Source organism: Lipotes vexillifer, unplaced genomic scaffold (genome assembly GCF_000442215.2).
Source record: "Lipotes vexillifer unplaced genomic scaffold, Lipotes_vexillifer_v1.1 scaffold490, whole genome shotgun sequence".
Lineage (NCBI taxonomy): Eukaryota > Metazoa > Chordata > Mammalia > Artiodactyla > Lipotidae > Lipotes > Lipotes vexillifer.
Window position 1 is genome coordinate 3,698,340 of NW_006796397.1, and position 21,244 is coordinate 3,719,583.

General features: G+C 34.6%; 1 protein-coding gene across 1 annotated transcript in view; it reads right to left on the minus strand.

The window, feature by feature from the left end:
* Positions 1 to 21,244, minus strand: part of EVI5 (ecotropic viral integration site 5) — a 151,976-nt gene that overhangs the window by 79,829 nt on the left and 50,903 nt on the right. The window contains exons 10-12 of the mRNA XM_007468538.1: positions 16,901 to 16,954; positions 14,986 to 15,018; positions 14,280 to 14,426 (exon numbers count right to left, since the gene is read on the minus strand). Of these exons, the coding sequence (XP_007468600.1) occupies positions 14,280 to 14,426; positions 14,986 to 15,018; positions 16,901 to 16,954 (234 nt within the window). The remainder of the gene's footprint in view (positions 1 to 14,279; positions 14,427 to 14,985; positions 15,019 to 16,900; positions 16,955 to 21,244) is intronic.

The following is a 21,244-nucleotide window of genomic DNA, read 5'->3' on the forward strand; positions in this document are numbered from 1 at the left end:
TCTTCCCGGACCGGGGCACGAACCCGTGTCCCCTGCATCGGCAGGCGGACTCTCAACCACTGCGCCACCAGGGAAGCCCAAGGAAAAATTCTTAAAGGAAATTTTTTTAATGTTTTTTTTTGACAATGATCCTGGCTTTTTAAAAATATTTATTTATTTATTTTTGGCTGCGTTGGGTCTTCATTGCGGCATGCGGGGTCTTCGCTGCAGCATGTGGGATCTCTGTTGCTGCATGCGCGATCTTTTTGTTGTGGTGCACCGGCTCTTCATTGCAGCACGTGGGCTTCTCTCTAGTTGTGGCACGCGGACTTCTCTCTAGTTGTGGCGTGTGGGTTTTCTCTCTTTAGTTGTGGCACATGGGCTTCAGAGCGCGTGGGCTCTGTAGTTTGCTGCATGTGGGCTCTCTACTTGAGGTGTGTAGACTCAGCAGTTGTGGAGCGTGGGCTTAGTTGCCCTGCAGCATGTGGGATCTTAGTTCCCCAACCAGGGATCGAACCCGCATCCCCTGCATTGGAAGACGGATTCTGGACCACCAGGGAAGTCCCTCTTAAAGAAAATTAAAAGTGCTATTCCACTGAACACACAACTGATAAGAAAGCAAAACAGCCTTATTGCTGATAATGGAAAAAGTTTTAGTGGTCTGGATTAAAGATCAAACCAGTCACAACACTCCCTTAAGCCAAAGCCTTATCCAGACCAAGGCCCTAACTTTCTTCAGTTCTATGAAGGCTGAGAGAAGTGAGGAACCTGCAGAAGAAAAGTTTGAAGCTAAAACAGATTGGTTCATGAGGTTTAAGGAAAGAGGCCTTTTCCATAACATAAATGTGCAAGGTGAAGCAGTAAGTTCTAACGTAGAAGCTGCAGCAACTTATCCAGAAGACCTAGCTAAAGTCATTAATGAAGGCAGCTACATTAAACAATAGATTTTTGATGTAGATGAAACAGCCTTCTATTGGAAGAAGATGCCATCTAAAACTTTCACAGCTAGAAGAGAAGTCAATGCCTGGCTTCAAAGCTTCAAAGAACAGGCTGATTTTCTTGTTAGGGGCTATGAAGCTGGAAACTTGAAGCTGAAGCCGATGCTCACTTACCATTCTGAAAATCTTAGGGCCATTAAGAATTAGGCTAAAACTACTCTGCCTATGCTCTCTAAATGGTAACAAAGACTTGACGATAGCACATTTGTTTACAACATGGTTTATTGACTATTTTATGACCATTTTATGACCTAATGCTCAGAAAAAGATTCCTTTCAAAATATTACTGCTCACTGACAATGTACCTGGTCACCCAAAAGCTCTGACGAAGATGTAAAATGAGACTAAGGCTGTTTTCATGCCTGCTAACACAATATCCATTTTGCAGCCCATGGATCAAGGAATAATTCCAACTTTCAAGTCTTCAAAAAATTTAAGAAATACATTTCGTAAGGCAATAGCTGCCATAAATAGCAATTCCTTAGATGGATCTGGGAAAAGTAAATTGAAAACCTTCTGGAAAGGATTCACCATTTTAGATGCCATTAAGAACATTCATGATTCATGGGAAAAGGTCAAAATATCAATATTAACATGAGCTTGGAAGAAGTTGATTCCAACCCTCATGGATGACGTGGAGAGGTTCAAGTCAGTGCGAGAAGTAACTGCAGATGTGGTGAAAACAGCAAGAGAACTAGAATTAGAAGTGGAGTCTGAAGATGTGCCTGAATTGCTGTATTCTTCTCTCTTGTCGTACTAACTGCCACTCTAATTAAATAATTTTCACAATATCTATCTCTATAAATACTATACTATCAATGCCAAGGATAGTGTGATTTACCACTATATTGCCAGAACTAAACTGTACTTTTCATAGTAAGTGAGAAACCTTATTTGCTGAATCAATTAGCTAGTCAACTCTTGGTTTAACAAACAACAACAAAACCCCCCTCTATCATAAACCATATATAAAACAATGAGAGTGGAAATTCAATGCTGCAAAAATAACCTATAAAAATCTATTTGTTTCAAAAATAAACAAAATTTGTAATAGTGTGGGAATATGGTACATTTCCATTGTTACATCCAAAGCATCTGAGAAAATGCCTGTACTATCAAAGAGTCCAGAATGATTCTATGCAAGACAATATTAAAGGAGAAAAAAACTTAAATAAAAAGTTGCTCTCCCACCCAGCATATGATCCCAAGAAAGACATTTGTAATCCCCTCTACCACATGTTCCAATGAGTTTTTTAAAAATCCAAGCAATATGGATGTACTATTTAAACATTTGCCACACTAAACTTTTTTGAGAAATTGGGGGCTTTCCTGGTGGCACAGTGGTTAGGAATCCACCTGCCAATGCAGGGGGCACAGGTTCAAGCCCTGGTCCAGGAAGATCCCAGATGCCGCGGAGCAACTAAGCCCGTGCGCCACAACTACTGAGCCTGAGAGCCACTATTACTGAGCCTGCATGCCATAACTACTGAAGCCTGGGCGCCTAGAGCCTGTGCTCCGCAACAAGAGAAGCCACTGCAATGAGAAGCCCACACACTGCTACGAAGAGCAGCCCCGCTCGCTGCAACTAGAGAAAGCCCGTCCACAGCAACGAAGACCCAACGCAGCCAAAAATAAATAAATTTATTCTTTTAATTGGTATATCATTTTAAAATTATTTATTCCCAACATCTGAAAAATTACACACATCCTTTACAAAGTGGAAAATTATCTCTGATTATTTATATACACAAACTGCAAGATAGTTTGATGAAGAAAATGTTAAGAAAACAATTATTTCCACTAAAGTGAATGTTCATTTATTATTTAAGCTGAAAAGAGATGATTACATATGAATATAAAACATTTAATCTTAGACTAAGGCCAAAATTAGTTTGGAAGAAAGCTTCTGTTCAGATTTCTAGGCATACTGAGAGTTTACCAAGCTTAATGTGTTAAGTCATCAGTCTAGTTTGGATTTTTAGGAAGATGTACATAAACTTACCAATAATTACAAATTAAATGGCTTCTTCTTGAAATGTCACCAAAGTAGAGTTTAAAAGTGTTTATAATGCAGGAAGAAATATTAAACATTAACTTCCATATTCATAAAGAAAAACAAACCCACTAGGTAAATCAGGTGTGGAGCAATTCTAAATGCTGCTTAACAAACACACTTTCTAAAATAAATTATCTAGACGATTTCACAACTTGCACTAATGGATAGTTTTTAGTTTATTAATATTTATTCATGTGTTTAATCTAAGTAAGATTAGTTTTTATTCCTCATATCAAATCCTTGGTTCTTAAAAGTATCACATAATTATTTCATATTTTATTCTAGAATTATAGGAAGACAAAGGAAGATCGAAAGAAATCTTGCCTAGCCTCCTGTTAAGTACTTCCTGGTACAAAGGTCCCAACAACCTCAAAAGGCAGTCATTTCAGCACTCAGCAGCTTTAAGTGTTACAATCCTTCTTGTATATGCTGATCTTAGCCAACAAACTGCTGGACAACAATTACTTATTCAGGACACCTGAATGATAAGCAGTCATGTGTAGGGCAAAAAGTTTATAAATAGATCAAGCAAGACTCAGACAGTTGATCTCATCAGGAAAAATCATCCAATATAAACACATCTGTGCCCCATCACACTCAAAAATGACAAAGTCAGACATGCAACTGTATGAAATATCATTGGATCATTTCTACTTCTATGGGTTTCCTAGAAAAACTGGCATGCAACATGTATAACAAATACTTAAAGGGATAATTTAATCTCAATGCTTGGTTTATCTTATGCTTAGTTTAATATTTATTATTTAATTTAAAATTACTAAATATAAGTAAATATTAAATTTTATTTAGTGTAGTAAATACCAAATAATAAATTAACACAACATATTGTATAGCACAGGGAAATATAGCCATTACTTTGTAATAACTTTAAATGGAGTGTAATCTCTGAATATATATGTTGTACACCCAAAACTAATATTGTAAATCAACTATACCTCAATTAAAAAAAAAAATTAACACGATCATTTTTTAAAACCAACAATATCAGGTTCAAAGTATCAAGAGCCAGCATAAAATGCAATGATCTGTTAAAGACAATTACTTAATAATTGAGTACTGCACAAATGCTTTTTAAAGCATATCAATACTCAAAATTTATTAAAAATAAAATTTACCATTTAAAAACTGCTGCTCAGAAGTTTAATATATATCATTGTATCAATAGCATTAAAATCATTAAATATGATATGAAACATCAAAACAAACAAAAGCCCATGAGTCTGGAGTGATAGAAAAGTATTCATAGTGAGTAAGAGAGAGAGATTGAAGGGGAAAAAGAGAAAAGTCTCTTTTACAGAAGAACATTAGCTAACAGTGTAGAAAAAAATGAGAAAATATGAAAATCTCAATTTTGGAAACTCAATCAGAGAATGCTAAAACCATAGGTAAAAGGTGAATAGAGGGCAAGATATTTATTTGGTACAGAAGTATTTCCCAATGTACTACTTAATCGTTGCAAAGAAGAAACCATACCTTTACAAGGGAAAGGCTGTGTGGTAACCAAACAGCATGGTGATCAAACTCAGCACCATCACTAATAGTGATGAACTTACTAATAACTTACTAATAGTGGGAACTTACATTATGTGATTCCTGATTTAAAGCACAGCATCATCTATAATCTAAATGTTAAAAATGTTTAACTGAATCTAGTTTACAGGAAATATGACCCTATGAGAAAGGAATCAGACAAATCCAGGATATGAGACAAGACAACTTGGTTACATCTGTAAAAAGTCAAATGTCATCCCTAAACTGGCTTTTGTTTTTCTATCTTTAGTCAGTCTAGACAGAGTTTTATCAACTTTATTGATGATTTATAAGAACTAGCATTTGATTTCAGATTTTCTCTATTTTTGTTTTATACTGTTTCCAATTTCATTAATTTCTACTCTATTACTTGTTCCTTCTATTGCTTTAGGTTGAATTTCCTCTTACATGTCTAGTTTCTTAAGGTAGAAGCTTAGATTGTTGGTTTGAGACTTATTTCCTTTCCTAATATAAGCATTCAATGCTATAATATTTCCACTAAGCACTGCTTTAGGTAGATCTCACAAATTTTGATAATGTTGTGTCTTCATTTTCATTTAATTCAAAACACATTCTAATTTCCCTTGAGATGTTCTCTTTGACACAGGGGTAAAAATGTGTTAATTTCCAAATATTTTAGGGATTTCCCAGATATCTATTATTAATTTCTAACTGAATGCTGTTAGAGTCAAAGAAGATACTTCATATGATTTGTTACTTTAAATTTGTCAAAATTTATTTTATGGCCCAGAATATGTTCTATCTTTGTAAATGTTCCATGTGCCCTTAAAAATAACATGCTGCTGTTATTAGGTGAAGTGTTCCATAATGCCAACTGGGTCAAGCTGGTTGATCTTTGATATCTATTCCATAATGATTTTCCACCTACTTGTTTCACCAATTACTGAGACTGGGGTATTAAAGACTCCAACTGTACCTGTGGATTTGTCCACGTCACTTTTCAGTTCTATCAGTTCAGCTTCATGCTCCCCTATCATTAGGAGCATACACGTATTAGGAGACATATATTCCTAAATACATAACAATCCTAAGATTGTTATGTCTTCTTATGGAACTGACCATATTACCAACATGTAATGTACCTCTTTATTCCAAGAAGTCTGAAGTCTACTTTATCTGATATTAATACAGTCACTCCAGCTTTCTTTTGCTTAGTGTTTGCATGGTATTTCTTATTTATCATTTTACACTTTTTTCTAGTTGTAATTTAGAATATTGAAGACCACCTTGATCCTTTTCACTGTAGGAGTGTCACCCTCATTAGCTATCATACTATCCACATTTCCAATATTCATACAATAGCCTACTTGGCCTCTGTCACTTCCAGCCCTTTTAAGTGAGACCATCTCAGATTCACTGAGATTCTGGGAACAACCTTATTCCTAAGTAGAAGAACATAAAAAAAAAAATATATATATATATATATATAAATATGTCTGCTCTACTCTGGCACATTAATGGAGATGGCCTATCCAAACACCACATCTTCCCAAATCATGTAAATCACAGCTATGGATAATAGCCTCCATGTTCAACACCTGCCCAAGCTGCTCTCTCATTAGCCCACTAAACTCCTGATAATCCAAATTCTTGTCTCTTTTATGTCTTAAACTCCCTTGCCTTTAGGGCTACAGTTCCTATAGGGCATTCATCTGACAACCTACTGTAAGTCACTTCTGTACTTGCCAACCTTGACCTGCTCTGCGCTACTCCACATTGCATTCTCCTTTTAGTCTCAATGCAACCACAATGCTGATTAAGACATGCCCAACTCCAGCCCTGAGGGCTCTCCCAATCCTCTCAGCCTCTTCATACAAGCTAGCTCACTTGCTTCTGGTCCTACCCACCCTGACCTCAACCAATGGGTTTCAGCACTGGGATGTTATATGTTCTCCCTTATTTCCACCTTCTACCACAACTACTCAAACTAAATGCATCATTTCCTTGAGCCATATACCCTTCAGTTCTGTAGGCTTCTTCTTTAGACAATTAGGCAAAATTCAAATAATACTTTTAAATGAACAATTCAGTGGCATTTAGGATATTCAGAATGTTGTACAACCACAAATTTTTATCTAGCTCTAAAACACTTCCATCAGTCCACAGTAAAACCTTTTAAGCAATTTCTCATCCTTTTCCCACTCAACCTTCTGGCAACCACCAACCTCTGTTCTGCTTCTCTGGATTTATCTATTCTGGATATTTCATACAAATGGAATCATACAGTATGTGATCTTTTGTGTCTGGCTTCTTTCACCTAGCTTAATGTTTTGGAGATTCATCCATATTATTCATAGCATGCATCAGTACTTCATTCCTTCTTATGGCTGAATATTTCATTGCATGTATATACCACGATTTGCCTATCTATTCTTCTGCTGATGAACTTTTGGGCTATGACCACTCTTTTGTGAATGATGTTGCCACAAACATGTGTACACATACTTGTCTTAACATCAGTTTTCCATTGTTTTTGGGCATACATCTAGGAATTGAATTGTGGGTCATACGATAATCCTATGTTTAAACTTTTGAGGAACCACCAAAGTGTTTTCCACAGTAGCTGACCATTTTATATTTCTACCAGCAATATACAAGGGTTCCAATTTCTCTGTCTCCTTGCCAACATTCCTTTTCGTTTTTGCTTATTATAGATATCCTAGTGAGTGTGGAAACCACATAGTGGTTTTGATCTGCATTTCCCTAAAGCCTAATGATGTTGAGCATCTTTTCATATGTTTGTTGCCATTTGTACATTTCTTTGGAGAAAGGTCTATTCGAGTCTTCTGCTTACTTAAAAAAAAAAAGTTTTATTGAAGTACAATTGATATATAACATTATATTAGTTTTTAGGTGTACAGAATCATGATTCAGTATTTGTATTATTGTGAAATGATCACCACAATGTCTAGTTAACATCCATCATCATAGGTAGTTACAATCTTTTTTCTCGAGATGAGAACTTGCAGTATCTACTCTTTAGCAACTTTCAAACAGGAAATACAGTTGCCTATTGTTAACAATAGTCACCATGCTGTACATTACATCCCCATGACTTATTTATAACTGGAAATTTCTACCTCTTGACCCCCTTAACCACATTTCACTCACCCTCCCATCTTTTGCAACCACCAATCTGTTCTCTGTATCTATGAGCTCAGTGGGGTTTGTTGTTTGTTTTTAGGTTCACATATAAGTGGGTCATGTGATATGTGCCTTCTCTATCTGACTTATTTCATTTTGCCCAGCATAATGCCCTCAAGGTCTATCCATGTTGTTGCAAGTGAAAAGATTTCATTCTTTTTATTGGCTGAATAATATTCCAGCATGTGCACTATGTGTGTGTGTATTTATGTGTATCATTTTCTTTAACCATTCATCCACTGGTGGACACTTAGGCTGTTTCCATATCTTGGTTATGGTAAGTGATATTGCAATTCTCTGTTCATTTTTAAATTGAGTTGCTTGCCTTTTTGTTGAAAGAGTTCTTTATATATTCTGGATGCTAAACACTTCAATATGTGAGTTTCAAATATTTTCTACCACTCTGCAGGTTGCCCTTTCATTTTCTGGATAATGTCCTTTGATGCCCAAAAGGTTTAATTTTGAAGTCCAATTTATTTGTTTCTTGGTTGTTGTTGTTGCTGTTGCTCATCCTTTTGGTGTCAAAGAATCCATATCTAAGAATCCACTGCCAAAAATCTGAGCTCATGAAAATTTATCCTTACGTGTTTTAAAACCATAAAGATCACTGATCCATTTTGAGTAATTTTTTTATGTGGTGTGTAGTAGGAGTCAAAGCTCATTTTTTCACATGGTGATGTCCTGTTTTTCAAGAACCATTTGTTGAAGAGACTATTCTTCCTTATCAAATGGTCTTGGTACCCTTGCTGAAAATCAGGTGGCCATACATGTATGGGTTTATTTCTGAACTCTCAATTTCTATTTCATTGATCTATATGTCTATCCTGTTGCCAGTACCACAATGTTTTGATTATTCTATCTTTGTAGTCAGTTTTCAAATTGGGAAATGTGAGTCCTCCAACTCTGTTCTTTTTCAAGATTGTTTTCACTATTTAGGGCTCCTTGTAATCCCATATGAACTTCAGGATCAGCTTTCCCATTTCTGTAAAAGACTGACAGGGTTGACAGAATTAAATCTATACATCATATTAGGTAGTGTTGACATCTTAACAATATGAAGTCTTCCAATACATGAACATGGGATCTTTCCATTTACTTAAATTTCTTTATACCACTTCACACCTACTACTAGCTACTAGGATGGTTTTTAATAAAAACACAGTAAGAAAAAAGAAAAGAAAAGAACAAGAGTTGTTGAGGATGTGGAGAAATTAACTGGAACCCTGTACACTGGTGGGAATGTAAAATGGTGCAGCAGCTGTGGAAAATAGTCTGCTGAGTCTCCAAAAAGTTAACCATGAAATTACCATTTGATCCAGCAACTCTGCTTCCAGGTATATACTCAAAAGAAGGGACTCAAACAGATATTTGTATGTTAATGATCACAGCAGTATTATTCATGACAGCCAAAAGGTAGAAACAACCAAAATGACCATAAACAGATGAGTGGATAAACAAAATATATACACATACAACGGAATATTATTCAGCCACAATAAAAACTAAGGAAATTCTGATATTAATGCAGTGCTACAACAAGGATGAAAGCATTATGCTAAGCATTATGCTTAGCGAAAGCATTATGCTAAGCGAAATAAGTCAGACACAAAAGGACAAATATTGTATGATTCTTATATGAGTTACCTGGAAGAGGAAAATTCATAGAGACACAAAGTAGAATGGAGGTTACCAGGGGCAAAAGGTAGAGGCGGGGGAAAGGAGAGTTATTTTTTTTAATGGGTACAAAGCTTCTGTTTGAGATGATGACAAAGTTCTAAAAATATAGTGGTTATTGTTGCAAAAAATTATAAATGTACTTAGTGCCACTGAACTGTGAACTTAAATGGTAAATTTTATGTTGTGTCTATTTTACCACAGTAAAGAAAAAAAATTGCCAAGAAGAAAAAAATTGAGTGAATATGTTAAGTGAATGAAGCCAGACACAAAAGCCTCATACCTTACAATTCCATTTATATGAAATTCTAGAAAAGGCAAAACTACAGTGACAGAAAGCAGAGAGGCTGCTGGGATAGAGAGGTGAACTGCAAAGGGACATGACAGAAATCATGAGGGGTGATGGAAATACTCTACATTTTGATTGTGACAGTGATGGTTATACAACTAATATCAAAACATATCAAACCATACATTTTAATTTTAATTTGATGAATTCTATTACATGCAATTTATACCTTAATAAAGTTCATTTAAAAAATCAAAAAGAGGGGCTTTCCTGGTGGCACAGTGGTTGAGAGTCCGCCTGCCAATGCAGGGGACAGGGGTTCATGCCCTGGCCCAGGAGGATCCCACATGCCGTGGAGTGGCTGGGCCCGTGGGCCACGGCTGCTGAGCCTGTGCGTCCGGAGCCTGTGCTCTGCAACAGGAGAGGCTGCAACAGTGAGAGGCCCGCGTACCGCAAAAAAAACAAACAAACAAACAAAAAACGGTGGGGCTTTTTGTAACTCAAGAACTAACAACACGTGTACCTTTTAGATTAGCTCCACGCTTCCCCTGAGTGCGGGAAAAAAAAAATCAAAAAGAAAGACTTGAGGTGATCTAGCCTTATGTAATCATTTTAGAGAAAAAAAGAAACCCAATCCTTGAGTATCCAAGGTCACAAAGTTAGTAAAACAGGATTAGAATTCAGTTCTGTATATGAAATCCAAAGCTATTTATAGCATACAAAAATGACACTACTAGCAGTAGAGGGTGGTGGTGGTGGTGGTTGATTATACTGGTAATTCAATACCTCCTGCTGGAATAGACTTGAAACCCTTAGAAAATTCTGAAGACTTCATGTTGTTATATTGGAAGCGTGTAATCAAGACAATTAGCAATAGATGGTCACTTTCTAGCAGTAATATGCTCACTACTTTGCGAAGAAACTACTCCATTTGTCAAAATTCCGATTAGTAAGATTTTGTATCTTTGGATCTTAAACACATTCTGCCCTCTGAAGCAATATCAAAACAGACTAACCACTTTTCCATAAGATCACCTCTTAATTACTTTAAAATGACCATACCTGTGATGTTCTTATAAAATCTTCTTTAGTAGAGTCTAAAAATATCCAGGGATTCCACATCTTCCTATACTTGCCATAACACAGTCTGTAAACATTTCATATGAGTTTTGGTATTCAAACCAGATACAACACTACAAATTTTCTACAAGCTACTTAGAACTGAACTAGATTATTATACTTCTAGAAGACTATACTTGGGATAAGGAAGGCAGGGAGTCTCATTAAATTATTGGTAATTCCTGATCCGCTGTTAATTTCTCAATTTTGTCACATAAAGCATCACTAAGATATATCTTTAAGTTCTAAACTTCGAGACAAGGCTATAGATTTACTTCTATGAAATAATCTTTTATTTAGTTTCTTATTCTGAATAGACTGTTTAAATAGTTTGAAATCTTGACTCACCATTAACATATTACCTACATTCCTAGGGGCTTCCCTGGTGGCAGAGTGGTCAAGAATCTGTCTGCTAATGCAGGGGACAAGGGTTTGAGCCCTGGTCCGGGAAGATTCCACATGCCATGGAGCAACTAAGCCCGTGAACCACAATTACTGAGCCTGTGCTCTACAGCCCGCGAGCCACAACTACTGAGCCCGCGTGTCACAACTACTGAAGCCCGCGTGCCTAGAGCCTGTGTTCCGCAACGAGAAGACACTGCAATTAGAAGCCCGCGCACCACAAGGAAGAGTAGCCCCTGCTCACCGCAACTAGAGAAAGCCCATGCGGAGCAATGAAGACCCAATGCAGCCAAAAATAATAAAATAAATAAAATAAACAAATTTATATATATATAAAAAATTACCTACATTCCTGAAATACTTCATGTAGGAGACAAAGACCTCTGACACCTCTTTACTTCAACATGAACAGCCATTTTGATATAGTTAGTCACCTATAAAGCCACTTAAGTTTACTATTTTCATCTGTATTTCTCTACCTTGTCAAGAATGATATCATGAGAGACGCTACCAACAACTTGTAAAAAATTTTTGTTTGTTATAGAAACAAAGTTAGTTTGTTATGACTTATGCATAGTAAATTAGCTTTTAGCAAGTAAAAGTTATCTTTCTAATTGTTCACAAACCAGATGTTCCAGGAATTTTTAATGAAGCATCAGCAAGGTCACTGATCCTCTTCTGAGATATCTAACCACTATTACCTAACTGCAGTTGCCAACCTCAAAGCCTTTAGCATCTCTTATTTTCTAAAATCCTTTTTAAAAAATAATATTCCTATGATCATCTTGCAAGTTACTTTAATATCTAATATCACTTTACTTTGAAACTAGAAATTTAACAAGACTGTTACTTCACCTATTTTTGTGCATTACTGCTTTATATGTCTGCTTTACAGTTTATTTCAGTTTAGGAGAACGTCTGCTTAGTGAGAAAAAAAAATGGAAGCAAAATCGAAGTAGAGATTTGATTTCTACTTGTTGTATCATCGCCCCACAATATGGGTCTATTTTGTCCTTTGAATTAGAGTACAAAGATTCTTTTTGTTACACTTAACTATTTTCAAAAGCTTCAGTTCATTCTGGCTGTTTTTGCTTGCCCACTTACCTTTTTCATTATAAACCAACATTTTTTATCTTTGATACACATCTATATACAGGTCTTACTATATGAAAAACTATGCAAAAAAACTAATAATTTATGACTCCAATGTATTAAAGACTGTAGCTTATACTAAATGTAAGTATAATACTTATCTTTTCCAATAACAAAATCACATTACACTGATAACTCAGTTCAGCTTAATTCTCAACATTACCCTCCAATTCTGCTTTTCCTATTTTTATGCTTTGATATTATTGACATTTCATACAAAGGCAAAACAAAACATTTGAGTTCCCATCTTTTAGTATAGTCAGCCCTCCACAGCCACAGCTTCTGCATTTGCAGATTCCACCAACCATGGATTGAAAATATTCAGGAAAAAAAAATCCAGAAAGTTCCAAAAAGCAAAATTTGAATTTGCCATACACAGACAACTATTTACATAGCATTTACACAGTATTAGATATTATAAGTAACCTATAGATGACTGAAAGTATATGGGAGGCAGCATGAAGCACTAACGCAGCAGAGACTACAGCAACACTGTGTGTGAATATGAATTTTTAAATATTTAACATACAATATAAATGTTTATAATGAAATATTCATATACCAAAACAGCAATTCCAAGATTTAAAGGGAAAAAATACACAATCTCAATTTGTTTTACATTGTGCTACTCTTGTATATATGTTCAAAGCTATACTTCAAGAATTTTCATTACAAAAACATATTTACTAAGTGCAAAAAATTTTTTTAAAAAGTATATGGGAGGATATATGCAGATTAAATGCAAATACTATGCCATTTTACAAAAGGGACTTGAGTATAAAAGAATTTTGGTATACTCAGGGGTCCTGGAACCAGTACCCCACAGATAACAAGGGATGAATGTATTCTCTCATCACTCTGCTCTTCATTTTTTGTAACCATATTCAATTAACATTAATAGGAAAAATTTTATGTTATGTTTTTTTTCAAATACCAATTTCTTTTTTTGCTTTTAGTTTTCTGCTTTTCATACTCAGATGATAATGTTTCTTAGTTTTTCTGAATAAAAATAACATCCAACCTTGAAGTCATTCTATTTGCCTTTCAGACCTATATAGAATTCTAGGTTTACCACACAACTTTTTCCACCTATTCCTGTTACAATCCAACTCCTACTTGAAAACAGAAAACTGAAACAAGAAATAATATCTTTTCAAAGATAAACAGCTGGCTTTTCTTTTTAACTCTCATATTCTTTATTACTATCACACTTGTCTGAATTTGCCAATGGAAAATAATATCTAAGTTACAAAAGATACCTGAGGATAGCTGTACAATCAGAAGCTGTTTAGTACTCTAAGTTAGTTAACATAATATTTTAAAAGTCCATTTTTTCATTTTCACAACTTCTCTCTTCTTGAAAAAAATGTAAGTATATAACTGAACCCATAATTTAATGGCTTGCTGTAAGAAGACTATAGTATTTCGCAAGATATAAATCACGATATTATCAAAGACTTAAAAGAGATAGTTACATATTTTCTACATGTTGGATAGTATCTCGTGTACACAATTAACAAAAACTCTATCAGAAGATTTAATAATTACCCATGGAAAAATACCTTTTATAAATAAACAGATTTCTAAAACCTAAAAAGCAGGTCTGACATACATCACTTATTTGCTGTGACTTAAAATATAATGTAAGGAAAGAAAACATTACCTAATTCTAACAAAACTGTGTAGACAGAAAAAAAAAATGTTAGAACAAGGAGTCTTTAGGCCACAATAAGACCTCTAAATATTATAGAACTTAAAATTGATTAATTTAAGAATTCAATTAAAGTAGAAAACAAAATTGTTTAAAACAAGAGCACAGAAGTTGTGCTTAAAAAAAAAAAGTTTAAAGGAAGGGGATGAGAAAGGTGAGAAAAACCACTACCAGACTCCTTACCCATTGATGTTGGTGCTGGAGCTTCCTGATGGTATTTTCAGCTTGCTCCAGTTTAGCACTGGCCTCATCACTCTGCTGTTTGATGTTGGCCAACTCCCGTTTTATGAGGTAGTTTTCCTCAGCCTCCTGGGCTCTTGTCACTTGTCCCTTAGGACATAATTTTTGTGTGTGTAAAGCAATTTAGGATAGATTCAAGAAAGACTGCCTTTGTGAGGTTTAGCTACTTACTTTGACATGTTAAAAAAAAAAAAAAAAAGATCACCTCAGAGAACAGAACAGCCTGAGTAATTATTAGCCAGCAGCTCATTATTGCTCCAGCAAATTTTGGGAAACTAAATGAAAAATTCATCTGATAATCTTAAGAACAATTCTTCTTTCAGTCAATAAAAATTCAATTCATGCAATATTATTGTACATGCAGGACTAATGTTTTCAATGAATAGTGGTTAATTTCGCAGAATCCACTGATTACCATTTTGGAATAAACTTTAAAATAAGGTTAGCTCTAAAACGTGCAAAAGATGGGTTTATTTTAATAAAGATAACACACTATTATCAACAATTAAGTTTACACCCATAGATACCACCCCAAAAATTATTTCTAGATAAATGCATGTAAAATTGCATGCATTAAAATATGAATTTCTAGGTTTAGGACTTTCCTTAGATGTTAGAGAAAATGCTTAAAAAAAAAAAAAAACTATACCTGTATCAATCTATCTGCCAAGGAAGCACTTTCCTACAAAAGGAAAAATTCAGATAGAAATATAAGAGAAAGAAACAAAATAAAGGTGATAAAATTAGGAATAAGAAGAAACAACGCATACCCAAATTCCACCTACGTTTCATTGTAATTAAGATGGACATTTAGATTTTAAAACTATTTTTTATTGCATGTGTTTCTATTCTTAAAAATATATATATCAAAATAAGGATAAACTGCAGAAAATCATGTGCTTCTAGAAGAGATCAAACACAAATTCCAAGAGGGTTTTCATTATTTGGGACAAGCTAATATCTTCTTTTTAAAGCATACTTTAAGTATTTTTAGCATCAGCCATATTGTCAAATCATTTATATGAAAGGGAGAAGGAATTTGAGTAAGCAATATCACTTATGAAGTGTGACAGCAATTTGTGCAACAGCAGCTTCCAAAGAAGCAAAGCAAGGAAAATAAGACAAATGAAATTAATGAGCTCAACCATAATAAACTCTAGCAATAACTGAGTAAGTAAACATTTCAGTTACAGACTTTAATTGGTATCTAAGTATTTACAGAATTCTAAGTGCTAAAGAACACACCTAGGCCATCTAAGCCAGTAAAAAGGTACTTAATTTTCTAGAAGCAAAATCCAAACTTAACTCTTTCAGACAGCACCTTTATTATTCTTAAGGTTCAATGAAATAAAAATGCTTTCTCTGTGAAAATGTCTTACTCCAAAGATAAAAGACCACCTAGGAAGATGTACATTTTACTATAAACTGAGAGTTTAGTGGAAAAAATATATATTGATAAAATCAAAATGACTTAAAAACAATTAAGCTCAACCTTTTTGCAGTCACCAAAAAAGCAAAATTACCTTCAAACCAACTCTAATAAGATGAAAGAAATATATCCTTAATATAATGTACCTGCAATTATTATATAACAAAAATATACATGTAACAAAGATCCTGTCCTTCTGCCATGCTATTTAATATGAAACCATCAATACTTTCAAACAAAAGACAAACATGCAAATAATCTATATATTCATTCATTTAATTCCTAAATATTGACCTGTAGACTTTCAGGGACGATTTTAAGATACTTGCCAATATCATGAGGACTATTTTTTAAACTACTAATTTTCATCTTTGGTAAAAAGAAAAAAAAACAAAAACAAAAAAACCCAAAACAGTTTTGTGAATTCAGATGTTTTTCCTTTAATAAACCAAAAGTCTTAGGCTATACTTCTATTACTTAATACATTCTTATAGCATCAGGAACAAGACTACGAAAGACATTACACCAAAAGCACAATAAGAAAAATAACGCAAGATTGACACATTTACCCAGTTATTTTATATGAAACAGAGAGGAAGAGGTAACAAGCGGTATCAAAATAATTCTAAGAACCAAAAGTTTAGTCACAATTCCTGTGTTGAAAATCAACAAACATCATGGTGAATTTTTATATAAGAAATCAGTCATTTTGACTAAACTTAAAGCAATCCTAGGCCTTAAAGAAATCAGTGCCACATTTAATATATGGCTTGATAGGGCAACATTTGAAATTCATCTTTAAAATACTACATCTTTAAAATACTACATCTTTAAAATGGATGCTCAATTAGGTTACCCCTAAAGAACATACTTTTCAGAAATTATGTAACAAAAACAAATGATATCACTATGTTACTCTAATAATAACCTCAGTTTGAAACTTTAACCTAAGAGTTCAAGGACTAGTAATGATCAATTTTTACTGACAAGTTATTTAGTTAAGTAGTAAGCTATGCAAGCTAAGCAGCCAATACCACAACTTCAGAGACATGTGCCAGATTTCTTGAGCCTTTACTTAAAATAGAAAAATTATTGTGCATTCAATGGAAGTTTACATAAGTAGCAATTTACTTACTTTTTCTAATGTTTCAATGTGCTGTTTTAATAGTCTATTTTCTGTGCGTAACCTCTGCAGAAAAAGAAAACAAACAAAGGTTTGCTTGCAAACATTCCTGAGAAGGAAAAATGACATAGTCGATAAAATGTACCACCATTTATGAGTAGGAAAGAGTCCAAGAAATGGCTACATTATCATCTGTGAAATTCTTAAAGGCTCAGAGTAAGAAATGCATGGCAAAGGAAATGACCACATTCATCATTCCAGCTGTGACTGAATTTTAAATATAAGCTAGAATACATACAAAATAACCCCTTTCTTTTCTGTACCTAGCATAATGACTCATAATCAGTATTTTCTTTTTCTTTTTTTCCTGGCTGCACCTCACCACTTGCGGGATCTTAGTTCCCCGACCAGGGATTGAACCCAAGCCCTCAGCAGTGAAAGCGCAGAGTCCTAACCACTGGACTGCCAGGGAATTCCCAGTATTTTCTTATATGTCTTAATATCCCTATTAGATAGAAAAGATTCTAACTCATTTATCTCCTACAAAGACTACACAAATAATATTCAAATGTCTATCAAATAAACAAGAAATCTGAAAAATGCATGTTCATAGGATAAATATCAAATTGTCAGTTTAGAACTAGATCAGCCTCCATTTATGTGTTATATATGCCAAGTTGCAAAGTTCCATTCTGAAAATATGAAGAATGAGTTATTTTCATCGAATGAATTATTTTTCATGAGTTGTTTTCAATTTAAGAAAATTACTAGCGTTTTCTTGTAGTTAAAAGAGTAAAACCAGATTTAAAAAAAAAAACAAACATTTCATCTAATTGCTCAATGCCCAACTCCCAAAACCCTGTCAAATTACTGCTATTAAGTATTAAATCTAAAACACCCTACATTATAAACTGGTGCAGCCACTATGTAAAACAGTATGGCGGTTCTCAAAAAAACTAAAAGTTGAGCTGCCATATGATCTAGCAATCCCACTCTTGGGCATATATCAAGACAAAACTATGATTTGAAAAGATACACACACCCCTGTGTTCATAGCAGCACTATTTACAATAGCCAAGACATGGAAACAACCTAGATGCTCGTCGATAGATGAATGGATAAAGAAGATGTAATACACACACACACACACACACACACACAAAATGGAATCCTACTCAGTCATAAAAAGAGAATGAAATAATGCCATCTGCAGCAACACAGATGGACCTAGAGATTATCATACTAAGCAAAGTAAGTCAGAAAGAGAAAGACAAATACCATGATATCACTTATATGTGGAATCTAAACTATGACACAAATTAACATATCTACGAAACAGAAACAGACTCACAGACATAGAGAACAGACTTGCAGTTGCCAAGGGGGAAAGTGGGGTTGGGGAAGGATGGATTGGGAGTTTGGGATTAGCAGATGCAAACTATTATATATAGGACGGATCAACAACAAGGTCCTACTGTATAGCACAGGGAACTATAGTTATATCTTGTGACAACATAATGGAAAATAATATGAAAAAAACAAAACACTCTACATCAAAAAGTCATCTCCTTTTTGTATAGTTCACCAATATAAGTTATCCCTTCATTTTGCCATCATTATCATTTCAAACTCCCTCTAACCTTTTTGTACCAATTTGCTCTAGAGTGCAATCCAGCCATCTTCCAACCCTGCCTTCTTCTAAATTCCTGCTAAAAATGTCTTCCTCAGAAAATTCTTCTATTAATTCAACCTATTATTTTGCCAGTAAAGACTAAAATATAGTTTATATGACATATAAAATCTCAGAACAAAGCAAATAAAAGACTATGAATTATTGTTGTCTTATTAAGTGGGCCACAAATTGGAACAAATAAATCTTATTTATTACAGACAGTTTGCAAATTAAATATTTTTGCTCTATTCACTAGAATATATTTGGATGAAATGAAATAGATATTACTTTATGTGTGATCTCAAGCTACAAAATAGTTTGAGAAAAAAAATATTTCTCATTTTTTTGCTACTCACATTATGTACAGCATAATGGTCTACACAAATAAGCAATTATTAAATGCTCTTAAAGTCTGGAAAGCCAAAGAAATAAATGTGATTCTCAAAATCTTCTCAACATACTTCATGAAAAAAAAAGTAGCATTTTGTTTTTCTAAAAGACTTAGGAAGTTAAGTTCAACCAGACAATTGAGTGAATAAAGTTAATGTTTCAGTAGAAATAATGCTTAAAATTTAAAACTAAAAACATTCACTTGGATTTCCCTCCCCACCCCCTTTAAATCTTCTGAAATTTTGCTATAAAAACCTGAATTCATTTTCCCCCCAAACACCTACACAAATGTCTTAATACCACTTTTTAAATAAATCATCAATTCCTCATTTGTGTGATACCCACTTCATTATGAGTTGAAAAATACAATAGACTTTATCAGTTATTAAAGACTGTTTCAGGGTTATCTTCACAGTATTTTGGTAATTAGAACTTTGTAATCTCTTTTAACATCTGTTATAGGTAATTTTCCCCCTTCTTATATTGTGTTTTTTATCCTCCGCAAACCTTTACTAGTAGACTAGTAGTTTAGAGACTGGGTTTTGAAATGAGGTAGGTTTAGGTTCAAATCCTCACTCTACAATTAACACCTGTGGATATCATTCAGTGCCCTGGAATCTCCATTTCCTCAACTAGAAAATTACACTAATAAAACCTACAATGATGCTGCAAGAATTCAACGAGATAGCATACTGCCTAATATATACCAAATACTTGGTTAATGATGAGCATTGCTATAATATTTTTAAAGTTAGGGCATGAATATAATTTTATTACTTTTGTCTATTTTTTAAAATAATTATTCTTTAGATTGTTTTTATACAACACGTAGTTATTTTTGTCTCTCCACTTTACCCTTTAAAAACACCCTTTGCAAAGTTTTTTCAGTGTTCGTTAGGTTTTACACTATTTTTCATTTAGGCTATTCTTAAATATGCTTTTTTAAAAAATTAATTTAATTAACTAATTAAATTTTGGCTGCAGTGTGTCTTCATTGCTGCGCGAGGGCTTTTCTCTCTAGTTGTGGTGAGTAGGGGCTACTCTTCACTGCGGTGCACAGGCTTCTCATTGGGGTGGCTTCTCTTGTTGTGGAGCATGGGGTCTAGGCACACGGGCTCAGTAGTTGCGGCTCGCAGGCTCTAGAACACAGGCTCAGTAGTTGTGGCTCGCAGGCTCTAGAGAGCAGGCTCAGTAGTTGTGGTGCATGGGCTTCGTTGCTCTGTGGCACGTGGGATTTTCCTGGACCAGGGCTTGAACCCGTGTCCCCTGCATTGGCAGGCGGATTCTTAACCACTGTGTCACCAGGTAAGTCCCAAATATGCTTTTATCTTTATTTCAAATTGAATTTCTTTTTTCCAAGATACTTTTGAAATGTTTATTGCTGCTATATAGGAAAGTTAATGACTAAAATCTATCACTTGACTGATTTCTCATTAATTTTTTTTTTTGCGGTACACGGGCCTCTCACTGTTGTGGCCTCTCCCGTTGCAGAGCACAGGCTCCGGACGCGCAGGCTCAGCGGCCATGGCTCATGGGCCTAGCCACTCTGCTGCATGTGGGATCTTCCCGGATCGGGGCACAAACCCGCATCCCCTGCATCAGCAGGCGGACTCTCAACCACTGAGCCTCCAGGGAAGCCCTCTCATTAACTTTTGAGTATCCTTACTTTTAATCACATTTCCTAGAATTAATTAAAAAGGTGTTTTCTAAACTTTAAAGTGAAAACCACAAAGAGAAAGAGCAACAGATACATACACTGAAAAAGAGAGACTTTTTTGACCTACCAAATTAGAAAAGAAAATGAGACTAAGAGTGAGAGCAAGAATGAAATACCTAATATACGCAAGGTATTAGTGAAACGGAAATGCTGCCAAGAACATATCCTAGAAATATTCTTTAGGAAATTTACTTAGTACATATTGAATGTCGTAAAAATACTAATATCCTATAATTCAGTAATTCTACTTTTTACAACTGACTATAGAAATAGAAGGTACCACAAAACTTTATATACAAAGATGTTAACATAAGCATTATTTTTTAATGATGAAAAATGAAAAACCACCTAAATATGCCCAAATAGGGGAATCTCAGTTTCAAACAAACCACTCTATTATTTCCAGCTTACTCATTTTATGAAGTAACCCAAACTCAATAATCCTCCTTCTTGTTGGGATAATCCATGGATCCTACCAACTTTTCACTGTCCCTCACTGCCTGATATCCTCTCTTCCCAAACAAAGTTTCATTTCCAATCACTGCAGACTTTCCCTTGCTTTTATCCCCTCTTTCCC